The sequence below is a fragment of the Salvelinus namaycush genome, chromosome 13 (assembly GCF_016432855.1).
Source record: "Salvelinus namaycush isolate Seneca chromosome 13, SaNama_1.0, whole genome shotgun sequence".
Lineage (NCBI taxonomy): Eukaryota > Metazoa > Chordata > Actinopteri > Salmoniformes > Salmonidae > Salvelinus > Salvelinus namaycush.
Window position 1 is genome coordinate 21,331,969 of NC_052319.1, and position 13,311 is coordinate 21,345,279.

Sequence of the window (13,311 nt, forward strand, 5' to 3'; positions counted from 1 at the left end):
TCCTGTTCTTTACAAGAATGTGAATGAGCAGGTCAGTCATCACCCTGGAGTGATTTACCCTCGGTGGTCCCGCCATCTCTCCCTCCTTTCATCCAAGTCAGAGAGAGAGAAACCTTTCCAAACGGAGAGAGAGAAAGCCAGGTCCATATTAAAGACAGATGATACTGAGAGAGAGAAAGGAGAAAATAAAGAACCAGTCGGTTTAGCACCAATACAACAGAATGTTAACATTTCCGTTGGTATCTCCCTTTCGTTTCATGGTGTGGGACTTGGAAAGCTCTGTAGTTCCGCTGGCAGGGTGCGCTGAAACGCTAGGGAGCATTGCCAGAGAGACATCCTCTTCACATTAGAGGAGATCCACAGAGAGGGATCTGTCAGACAGACAGACTGAGGCAGGCAGGCATGCAAGCTATCAAGAAAGAAAGATAGACAGAACTTTGGCCAAATTGGGCTTATTTTTGTCATTCAGGCTCCACCCAAACTGACACATTTCTTTCCAGTCCACACCTTTTAATTTGTTGTCCGTCCCAGAAAAAGTTTGGTCTGCTTAACATTGCCAGCTCTCCTCTCCTTTCTCCGCTTATCTTAAAAAACACAAAGAGGTGGATGAAACAAATCAATAGGTTTGTGGGACTTCTATTTGCATTCCCAGATCTGATGGTGATGGTGATACATACTTGGTTCCTGCAGTGGAAAAGCTATTCATCACTAGACAAACCAGGGAGGAGGACGAGTGGAGTTGGAAACAGAGTCCTTACTCCGACTGCCATGATTAATGTGATTTGATCTTGACAGTGCTCCCCTAATTCATCAAGCCCCTGATCTAGCTGTCTGTTCCTCCGGCTGTGCCAAAATCACCCTAATTACATATACCTTGCGCTGCAAATTAAGTAGCGGTGTCATATGTCGGCGGTGTATGTCGCTTTGTTACCCGCACTGCAGTATGTCAGGGGTTCTGCTTCCTGTCTACCTGAACAAGACGGCTCCGCACTGAGACCCTTCATCACTGTTTGCTTGGAAAATAATGAGGGCATGGGTCATTTTGTCAGAGCTGTCATATTTACAGCTATCGGACTATTCCTACTCTGGTAGAAGGGATGGATGCTGCCTTCATGCCTGGCTGGCAGCGCCTCAGAACAGAGCTAGCTATGGGACAGTTCCTTCTCTGTTTATAGCTAGTTTCCATATACACTGAGTGAACAAAACATTAGGAGCACCTTCCTTATATTGAGCTGCAACCCCATTTGCCCTCAGAACAGCCTCAATTCATTGGGGCATGGACTCCACAAGGTGTCGAAAGCTTTCCACAGGGATGCTGGCCCATGTTGACCCCAAAGCTTCCCACAGTTGTGTCAAGTTGGCTGGATGTCCTTTGGATGGTGGACCATTCTTGATACACACGGGAAACTGTTTAGCGTGAAATGTGCCTGGCACCTACTACCATACCCCTTTCAAAGTCACTTAAATATTTTGTCTTGCCCATTCACCCTCTGAATGGCACACATACACAAACCATGTCTCAAGGACTAAAAATCCTTCTTCAACCTGTCTCCTAGCCTTCATCTACACTGATTGAAGAGGATTTAACAAGTGACATCAATAAGGGATCATAGTTTTCACCTGGATTCACCTAGTCAGTCTATATCATGGAAGGAACAGGAGGAACAAGAACCAGAGTTCCTAGGGAGGGATGCTGCATCAGTCAGTACCTGGCTAGATAGGCCTCTTAGTTACTCATGGATATGGCTAGATGCACCAAAGACATAAGAGTAAACTGCCTGGAGCATTTCGCTGGTCTGGACTAGGGGAATTTGGCGAAGTTCTTTGGAGAAAGATTGGGACATTTGGGGAAAGATGCATTCATCCCTCAACAGTACACTACAGTGCTTGCTTGCTCTGAGACAGTGTAACAGTACAGAGCTTTGCTTTGAGACAGTGCTTATAATGTGCGGTGTAGGCCTAAAGTGGATTGTGGAAATGGGCATCCTCTGTGTGAACCCACAAGTCAGTGAAGAGGGAAGCCAGCCTCTTCTCTCTGCCAACATGTTGGAGGGGGTAATTAGTATCCAAAATCCAGCCTTCCGTTCCCAGAACATAAACGGCAACACAACGAGAGGAAGCAGAAAACAGATCCCCACTCATTCCAGATCAGCAGGACCGCTATTTATTCTTTTTGGGAGTTGGATCCAAATTGCAGCATTGAACTGAACTGAATTCTGCCCCAAGGTTTTGTGAGGTGGAGCTGGAGAGCTGCGGCCTGCACCACCCCTGTACGCAAACACATGCGGTCCAGCTTACCAGGCAATCAGTCTAGGCTTGGAATGTGTTGATTAAATGGACTTTCCAGATCAGCTATTTGTTTTTTCTAGTTTAAAGTACAGTTCCCGAGCGTGCGTTAGAAGCGAAGCCGATCTTGAGCATGCTGATTGGTTAGCGTTGGAAGATTGGGTTAATCCTGAGCATGCTGATTGGGTGTCAGTCCATTGACACTCAGTTTTTTAGGATGTTGGTTCTAGCCTTCACTCAGTACTAATGGAAGGATTTAAAAGTTCCTGTGAATTATTGCGAGGAATGCATTCATGAAAGGACAGAAGCAGCTATCAATCAAATGGTTTGAAAATGTCAAGATTTATCTGGCAAATTTTGATAATTTGGTTTGAAGAACTGCAGAAGTCGCCAAGTTGAATCAGAATAAAAGATAAGTGTGTCTTTGCATACTAGCTACTGTCCCCACTAGGTTTCTAGGTCATCCTGATTCCTTTGTCTGCTGTACACAGAGTCCACTTGTTAAAGAATAGTATATCATCAAAGTTTGAGTCCAAATCCTCAGCATCCTGATGAAGAGTCCCAAAAACAACTAGGAGCTCACTGTAGTCCCATCCCCAGCCCCTGTGGGGTAACACAGCTTGCATCCCAAATGGCACCCGATCCCCTTTATAGTGCACTACTTTTGACCAGAGCCCTATGGGCCCTTGTCAAAAGTAGTGCACTATATAGGGAATAGGGTGCCATTTGACACACAGCCACAGTGATTTATCTCAATGGGAGTGGCTGCCCAGAAGTACAGACGAGAGTGTGTCACGTCGTAATTCATCTGCTGAGCCAGTAGGGAAAAACATGCCAGAGAGGCAAATACTAACTTGTTGGCGGTTCCAGATAGCCAGGCAAAGAAAGTAGAGAGAGAGATCCACTGAAACAGGATGCCTGAATTCACATAACCTTCAGTGTTGGGGAGGAGAGGTAAAGGCTGCTATCTGTCTGTCTGTTGGTCCAGAGAAAGGCTTCCTTAACTCCTTGTTCCACCACCCTGGAGTTGCTGTAAAGACTAAGGCTACTTAAAAAGAGGTGTTGAATACAGTAGGTACAGGTGGCCCTAACCAGCCTATGTCCATTTACTGCCCTGCCCCACACCAAAAGGACCGCACAGAAACATCCCCCTCCCCTATCCTCTGTACTCCACATGCATACACACAGTTATGCACTTACTCATATGTTTTTGAAGCTCAAACAAGCAATCCCTTGTCCAAATGCACTTTTTCTCACACTAGGAATCTAACAATGGGGTAGCAGAGAGTAGCTACATAAGCTGGTAATCATACAGTGAAGCAAACAACAATTACCTCAAGTGGAAATGTACAGTACTGTAGTTTGTGTGGCTTGTATTCACTCTCCACCTTCTACTCCTCCTACAATATACAGTGCATTCGGAAAGTATTCAGACCCCTTCACCTTTTCCCCATTTTGTTATGTTACAGCCTTATTTTGAAATGGATGAAATAAAAAAAAATGACTCATCAATCTATGCACAATACCCCATAATGACAAAGCGAGAACTGTTTTTATTTTTTTATTTTAGCAAATGTATTAAAAATAAAAACAGATACCTTATTTACATAAGTACTCAGACCCTTTGCTATGAGACATGAAATTGAGCTCAGGTGCATCCTGTTTCCGTTGATCATCCTTGAGATGTTTCTACAACTTGATTGGAGTCCACCTGTGGTAAATCCAATTGATTAGACATTATTTGGAAAGGCACACACCTGTCTATATAAGGTCCCACAATTGACAGTGCATGTCAGAGCAAAAACCAAGCCATGAGGTCGAAGGAATTGTCCGTAGAGCTCAGAGACAGGATTGTGTCGAGACACAGATCTGGGGAAGGGTACCAAAACATTTCTGCAGCATTGAAGGTCCCCAAGAACACTGTGGCCTTCATCATTCTTAAATGGAATAAGTTTGGAACCAAGACTCTTCCTAGAGCTGGCCAAACTGAGCAATCGGGGGAGAAGGGCCTCGATCAGGGAGGTGACCAAGAACCCGATGGTCACTCTGACAGAACTCCAGAGTTCCTCTGTGGAGATGGAAGAACCTTCCTGCAGCATTCCACAAATCAGACATTATTATAGAGTGGAAAGACGGAAGCCACTCCTCAGTAAAATGCACATAACAGCCCGCTTGGAGTTTGCTAAAAGGCACCTAAAGAACTCTCCGACCATGAGAAACAAGATTCTCTGATCTGACGAAACCAAGATTGAACTCTTTAGTCAGAATACCAAGCGTCATGTCTGGACGAAACTAGGCACTGCTCATCCCTTGGCCAACACCTTCCCTACGGTGAAGCATGGTTGTGGCAGCATCATGCTGTGGGGATGTTTTTCAGCGGCAGTAACTGGGAGACTAGTCAGAATTGAGGCAAAGATGAACGGAGAAAAGTACTGAAAGATCCTTAATAAAAACCTGCTCCAGAGCGCTCAGGACCTCAGACTGGGGCGAAGGTTCACCTTCCAACAGGACAACAACCCTAAGCACACAGCCAAGACAACGCAAGAGTGGCTTCGGGACAAGTCTCTGAATGTCCTTGGGTGGCCCAGCCAGAGCCCAGACTTGAACCCTATTGAAAATCTCCGGCGATACCTGAAAATAGCTGTGCAGCAACGCTCCGCATCCCAACCTGACACAGCTTGAGAGTATCTGCAGTGGACAATGGGAGAAACTCCACAAATACAGGTTTGGCAAGCTTGTAGCATCATACCCAAGAAGACTCGAGGCTGTAATCGCTGCCAAAGGTGCTTCAACAAAGTATTGAGTAAAGGGTCTGAATACTTATATAAATGTGATATTTTTTTTATTTTTTATTATAAATTAGCAAATATTTCCAAAAAACAGTTTTTGCTTTGTCATTATGGGTATTGTGTTTAGATTGTTGAGGGGAAAAAACAATTTAATACATTTTAGAATAAGGCTGTAACGTAAAAAAAAAAATATGGGAAAAGTGATTCTGAATGCCTTCTAAATGCACTGTACATAGCTACAGACAAAGATAAAGAGACGACTGTCTGTCTTCCACTCTCCCAATGACTTCATAATATAAATTATAATAATAAAATAAATTATAAATGCCATTTAGCAGATGCTTTTATCCAAAGCGATTTAAAGCCAATTTATGCTGGATCTGAAAATGTGGTCGGAGGCTCCGTATGGAGGGGGTGACGCAATTGAGAAACCTCCGGAGGCATGCAGAGGCCAAATCGAGCTCCGTGCCAAATTCGAGCTCCGTACTGCATCACCGTGCACCTCCCAAATTTTGTAACAATGTGGAGGGCTTCGTATAGCTGGTTGACAGTAGGTGGGCCGGGAGGTCCTGTATAAACACAAATTCACTTTCTTGAAAACTTCCTTCGCAACAGCTCTGCAGTGCTACAGGAAGCGCATGAAGTATGAATGCCCTGAATTCTGCAGAGGCCGTATCGCAGTAAATGCTGTATGGCCACTGCAGACATCAGATTGACCATGCAGGACCTTTCACAGTCATGCTTTCATACATGTTACGTACGGGTGGTCCCGGAAATCAAACCCTCTATCCTGGTGTTGCAAGCGCCATGCCCTGCTAACTGAGCTACAAAGGACCATTTCAGTTTCTTCAGTTTAGTCTGGTAGCCACCCATGGCGCTATGTATGATGGAATTCTCTTTAAATGACAGGTTCTGATGTAGAGACTGCTCTCCCAGGCTCGTTTGTTCAGGGTTGTTGCACTACATACTCCGTCTGTGACTAAGACCTGTCTGTGGAGAAACAGTTCAAGTAACATCTTGTCAGAAAGAGGGCGGATTGACAAGACTTCAATAATAGTAGCTGCCAGAGAGGTCTCCTATTTGTTGTCTCCTGACAGGCCAAGGTAGTACATTTCACCTCATTATCAAAGACTCAAACATGCACGTGTGTGATTAATGGTGTTTGTTAACATGTTCTGTGTCATACCGTGACAGACAAATAAGGTTTCGATGATGATTATGTGTGAAAACTGCAATGTGTTACTGCGGTATTTTGAAGCGCAAAGAAAAAGGCATTCAGAAACGCTTCACCATTGAAACAAAGGAATTCAAGGGATTTAAGAAAGGTATATGTGTCAATTGTATGTCATTTCTCCATTTGAGCTCTGATCAAATAAATAATTTAAGTCTGGGAGGTAGGGCACGACCAATTCATTTTGCACCAGTCAGGTCAGTTGTTGTTCATCATTCTTGCACTTCAAGCTTGTTTAGATTCCATCTAGGAGGGGGCTCCCATAAGGGAGAGCATTCACAGCCTCCACAAACTAGCCAATTTCAATTTCACAGTTTCAATTAAGTTTATTGACTTATATTCCAAATACTTGAAAGGAGTCCATACCACTGTATGTATAAACACAACATTGGCCTCTTATCTGGCTTTAAATGTTTATTAAGAAATGGCACATTTGAAAATGTTCACTTGTGTACTCTGTGTTGATTCTCTGTGGTTGAGGTCGGGACCACAGGCGAGTCAGTCAACGTCCAAAATTGTACCATATTCCCTATTTAGTGCAATACTTTTGACCAGGGTCCATAGGATTTTGGTCAAAAGTAGTGCACTATATAAGGAATAGGGTGCCATTTGGGATCGCAGCCTCAGCCGGCTCTAAAGGCTCTTTGGGGTCGTCACACCTCAGATCCCACCGCTGCCTCCAAATGACACTCCCCCCACAGCGCAGCGATAACCGGGAACACTGTGGCTAAACATGAAGGACGGTGACCAACCAGCACGGTCCGTAGTAAATTACTCAGACAGATAAGAGCACTCTGGTGCCAGTTTTACGAAACCTGGAGCTTCAGGGAAGCTGAACGCTAGTCTGTGAAACTTGCACAGGCCTCTAGACCCGCGCCTTGTGGAAGCTCCAAGGGGAGGGAATCAGCTTGTGTTTTTGTGTATGGAGCGTCTGTTTCTTCTCAGCTCCCCCAGAACAGAACAGAGACCTCTTTATGGGCCGTCCATTGGAGGGGTTGACGGCAGAAAGTTGGCCATCAGACAAGGCTGGTTGTCTGTAGGCGTTTACTGGAAACGGAGGGAGCAGCAAGAGCTGGGTTGGGTTGGGTTGGGTGCAGGTTGGCTCCCATACAGAGAGGGGTATAAATGAGCGACTGAGGTGAACCCAGGCCTTGCCAAGAACGCTAACATCTCAGACCCACCTTTCAGACCCACAACCAGCCTCTGCCAGCTTCTCATCCCTATGGATTTCAGTGAGAGATCAGTATAACCAAATCCACAGATTTTACGGGAAGAAGCCATATCAGTATTTCAACTATTTTCTTTACCTCATGTACTCCTGGCACATATCAGCATTTACTACGGAAATGTGTGTTGTAAGTCTAAGGTCCACGTAGTATCTAATATGAATTCTTATCATTATAACTAATAGATATTAAAACATCTTTGTGTATACTAACTTATATCGGCTTCAAATACTTTTTTCTTCAAAGCAAGAGCATTTTTAGTGTGGTGCCTGCCTGCCCTGCAACTCATCAGTTGAGCAGACTGAAGTCTGGTACGCTGAGCCCCCAACCCCACCGTCCCCACTTTCCCCCATCCTCCCCCACCTCCTCATCCCACTCTCCTGAATCCACCCCCATGTCCCGCTCCACTTCATCAACCCTCTCCTCCCCCCTCCCCAATGGACAGCATACTATGACTCATTACAGTGGTAATTTGGAGACTAATGAAGTGTGAGGACGTGGTACTGTCCTGCTTTCTTTAAAAACACCTCCTGACACATCTACTCCTTGGTTAAGAGAAGCAGCCTGTAGTATAGGAGAAGCCTGTAGGCCTCTATAGCAGCAGACAGAGAGTGGAGAGGTGAGGACGTGGTACTGGCCTGCTTTGTTTAAATCCTGACATCTTCTCCTCTTCACCTGTTTCCAGGTGCTGTACTACCTGGCTCACCACACACAGAGGTTTCAATTAGACCCAACAACCATATTAACACAAGGAGTAGCATGCCCCTTCAAAGAACAAACTTTGCCAAAAACAGTTAAAAGAACTGTGCCAGCGGCCAGCAGACACCCGGCACGGTATTCGGTGTTCTATTCTGGCTTCAGGGAGTAGCTATCAAGAGTTACAGCAGCCTCCTGGCTGTGTTTCTACAAGCAGACCTGCTAGTTACCTGCCAACAGATGACACATTTATATCCCACTGACTGTGACCTGTGGGCTATATTATCAATGACTCAACTTTAGTCAGGGTATCTTGTTCTATTAATCTGGTAGCTTGAAGGTGGCCGACGAGACGCCTCAGTTTTTTACAGTTACATCCGGATGGATGTGCTGACTCGTAACAGGGCTAAGTACTAATATGAGAGACACCTTGGCTGTGCCCACCCAAACAGACACCCAAACAGTAGGCTTTTTCATAGGAGTGTAGTCTGAGACCCTCAGTCTCAACTTGTTCAATGCTTCAGGCAGGAGCGGTTCACTAGGACAGATCAGGAACGCTAGTAGTGGATCTGGATTGACATGTACATGTTTTCAGGGAACGACCTGAATGGCAGACATACAGCACATGTAAACCACTAACATGTTCAATTCACAAAAATCCTGTTGTACAAAACACTGTTTTGCATTACTCTTTCAAGGTATTCATGCTTGTGCATGGTTGTCTCTTTCACTCTATTTCTGTTACTAACTCATTTTCCCTCTCTCTTTCCAGACATCATGGCCTAGCAGGCAGCCCGGTCATCTCAGACGGCATCTCTCTGATCCGTCTGTCCCCCCACGCAGCAGGGACGGGGGATTCCCCCTTCAGCCCCCCTCACTCCTACGTCCACCCCCAGATGGAGCACTACCTCCGCTCCATGCACAGCAGCCCCACCCTCTCCATGATCTCTGCTGCCCGCGGACTCAGCCCTGCAGAAGGTGAGACACACGCATACAAACTACTGGCAGTTATAGGGGAGCTTACTGTAACAGAGCATTAAAAGAAATACAAAATATTAAAAAGTGCATCATATTTTCTACGCCCATATCTGTCAGATTGTACATGATATATATACAAATGCTAAGAATAAGACAGAAATATAGTTTGAAAGTTGTTATGTAAGGGTGTGTGTTGATAGATTTACAGACATTCGGTTCAGTTTTAAGGAGGTGAGATGAGAGGATCAGACTGTGTTTAAGGGAAATAACACTTAATGGATAGTTCTCGCTATAAACACAGAGAGAGAATGTCTGGAACACATCTCCCAGAACACACCTGGGTATATGTTGTTATGTTGTTTACACACCAGATTACCCACCATACTGTGAAAATTTGTCTAACACCTAATACACTCTGCTACATTAAAACTTTCTCCTTTCATCCTCTCATGTAATGGGATGTGTATGGTTTATACAACGGGTGGGTCTAATCCTGGACGCTCATTGGTTAAAACCGCATTCCAACCGGTGTCTATTCCACAAGTTACCACCGGCTAAAGCTATGACGTTGAAATGCCTATTTACTCTGTTCCATCTCACTGCGCAATCCACTGTCTCATCAGCCCAGCCAGGCAAGTTATGAACTTGATCGCCACTATAAAAAGTTATGAACTTGATCGCCACTATAAAAAGCATGTAGACATTATCTCCCATTTCTTTTAGACTAGCAATTGGTTTTCAATAGCGGTAAAACTTGCTGTCTTTCCCTTTGATATTTGCAACATTGTTTCAGTATTGAAATTCAATCTCCAGCTGTCCCATAGTAATGAACGTGTTGGGAGTCAGAAGGAGACAGACAGACAGGCAGGCAGCTTTTCTCAGCCAGTCGAAGTCATGAATCAGCATAATTTTTATGGATATTTACAAAGAAAATATTTACAATTTACCGGTTAAAACGAAACGAAGTAAAAACAGGTCAAACGAAACAAAGTACAGCTAGTTTGCAGACTTTCCAGCTTCAGTTTGAAGTGATTGTGTTAACTGTGTTGTTGGCTAGCTCCTCTGAACAACAATGTCCTGACGAGAGAGCACATTATCTATGCCAGGTGAAATAGTGTATCATTAGCTCATTATTACTGATGTATCCAAATAAATATCACTAGAAAACAGCTTAAACAAACGCAGCTACATTGTTGTTATTCTGGCTGTGCTGTTTGACGTGACTGTAAATTATCCGTAGTTGGCTAGCTAGCAAGCAAGGGATAAGAACGTTGCCAGCCAGTATGGCAATAGAGCATTTAGAACAAAGTCAGGGTTGCGTCCATAGATGCAGAACAAAAAGACTCAACGACTGGGTCACGTCACCGGCAACCAAACCGATAGAACGAACGACCAGCTGGCTTGGGTAGCAACCCTAGATTTGTGTCGGGACTATATTTTGTGGAAGGATGAAATAATATGAATACATTTAAATAAAGTTTTTAATGAAAATACATACAGTTGAAGTCGGAAGTTTACATACACTTAGGTTGGAGTCATTAAAACTAGTTTTTCAACCATTCCACAAAATTCTTGTTAACAAACTATAGTTTTGGCAAGTCGGTTAGGACATCTACTTTGTGCATGACACAAGTAATTTTTCCAACAATTGTTTGCAGACAGATTATTTCACTTATAATTCACTGTATCACAATTCCAGTGGGTCAGAAGTTTATATACACTAAGTTGACTGTGCCTTTAAACAGCTTGGAAAATTCACAAAAATGATGTCATGGCTTTAGAAGCTTCTGATAGGCTAACTGACATCATTTTAGTCAATTGGAGATGTACCTGTGGATGTATTTTAAGGCCTACCTTCAAACTCAGTGCCTCTTTGCTTGACATCATGGGAAAACCAAAATAAATCAGCCAAGACTTCAGAAAAAAATGTGTAGACCTCCACAAGTCTGGTTCATCCTTGGGAGCAATTTCCAAACACCTGAAGGTACCATGTTCATCTGTACAAACAATAGAATGCAAGTATGAACACCATGGGACCACGCAGCCGTCATACCGCTCAGGAAGGATACGCGTTCTGTCTCCTAGAGATGAACGTACTTTGGTGCGAAAAGTGCAAATCAATCCCAGAACAACAGCAAAGGACCTTGTGAAGATGCTGGAGGAAACGTGTACAACGTATCTATATCCACAGTAAAACGAGTCCTATATTGACATAACCTGAAAGGCCGCTCAGCAAGGAAGAAGCCACTGCTCCAAAACCGACTTAAAAAAGCAAGACTACAGTTTGGAACTGCACATGGGGACAAAGATCATACTTTTTGGAGAAATGTCCTCTGGTCTGATGAAACAAAAATAGAACTGTTTGGCCATAATGACCACTTTTATGTTTGGAGGAGAAAGGGGGAGGCTTGCAAGCCGAAGAACACCATCCCAACCGTGAAGCACGGGGGTGGCAGCATCATGTTGTGGGGTGCTTTGCTGCAGGAGGGACTGGTGCACTTCACAAAATAGATGGCATCATGAGGAAGGGAAATTATGTGGAAATATTGAAGCAACATCTCAAGACATCAGTCAGGAAGTTAAAGCTTGGTCACAAATGGGTCTTCCAAATGGACAATGACCCCAAGCATACTTCCAAAGTTGTGGAAAAATGGCTTAAGGGCAACAAGTCAAGGTATTGGAGTGGCCATCAGAAAGCCCTAACCTGAATCCTATAGAAAATTTGTGGGCAGAACTGAAAAAGCGTGTGCGAGCAAGGAGGCCTACAAACCTGACTCAGTTACACCAGCTCTGTCAGGAGGAATGGGCCAAAATTTGACGTTTGACCCAAGTTAAACAATTTAAAGGCAATGCTACCAAATACTAATTGAGTGTATGTAAACTTCTGACCCACTGGGAATGTGATGAAAGAAATAAAAGCTGAAATAAATCATTCTCTCTACTATTATTCTGACATTTCACATTCTTAAAATAAAGTGGTGATCCTAACTGACCTAAGACAGGGAATTCTTACTTGGATTCAATGTCAGGAATTGTGAAAAACCGAGTTTAAATGTATTTGGCTAAGGTGTATGTAAACTTCCAACCTAAACTGTAAATCATTAAATGTTGGTTACCTATTGTATAAAAGTGTACACTGTGTGTGTGTGTTTGCATGCGTGAGCGTGCATGAATGTGTGAGTGCTTACGTGAGTGTAAGAGAGCTAGAGAGAGAAAGAAAGAGTGTATGTGCACATGCTAGAATGTGTGTATACGTTTCTGAACAAATGTTTGGGTATCGGAAACCATGGAAATTAGCAAGGACTAACAGAGCACATTTCCCTCCCCAATATGGAGCTCATATGATGACAGGCCTGTCCTCACGACCCTGTTACAACAACAGGTTGAAGAGAGTAGAGAGAGCTGCCTGAGAGGCTACAAAGGCTGAGAGATAGAGCTGTCTTAGATACAGATAAATCACTGAGTGTACTCCCCTGTTGACTTTAATGGCTCTGTGGCTTTTAGGAGAAGCAATGCGGAAGAGATTCTGTCACTGATAAAGTGGCAGTAGTGGCAAAGAAGTATGTCATAAAATGGAGGGCATTAAGCTTGAGTGAACATAAATAAAGTTGTGTAAGCGTGGAGCCTATCGGAGAATACTGTAGATAATTCTCGAGATAGAATACCTGTAAAGTAGTTGTAGACAACTTGTTTTGAGTGTAGTTTTAGTAACCTAATGCCTGGACACTACTGTTAATTGTCCCAGAGATTATTATTTTTCCTATGTTGTTGTGGAGCTATAGAATCAGTCCATTTTATCAGCATATCAACTTGGTTACATCAAGAAAGGGACAGATCTTCCAATTATAGGAAACATCCACACCCTTTATAGTCAGTGTTGTCAATGTCTACTATATGTCTGATACAGCAGTGTAGGGTCACCCCAAACCATGTAAATGAGATAGAGCCTCCTTGCTCTGCCTTCTGTCTGTTGAATTCCCTGGCTTTATGAGCTGGTTTCACCGGGACGACTACTGGTTTTATCCTCTACCCTCCACTACCATGCTCCTGTCCTTGTGTCTGTCTTATCCACTACCCTCCACCATACTCATTCGGTCTGTCCAGT

General features: G+C 43.9%; 1 protein-coding gene across 1 annotated transcript in view; it reads left to right on the forward strand.

Moving 5' to 3' along the window:
- gli2a (GLI family zinc finger 2a) overlaps positions 1 to 13,311 on the forward strand; it is a 93,093-nt gene that overhangs the window by 50,854 nt on the left and 28,928 nt on the right. Inside the window, exon 4 of the mRNA XM_039006900.1 lies at positions 9,001 to 9,206. Coding sequence (XP_038862828.1) covers positions 9,001 to 9,206 — 206 coding nt within the window. The remainder of the gene's footprint in view (positions 1 to 9,000; positions 9,207 to 13,311) is intronic.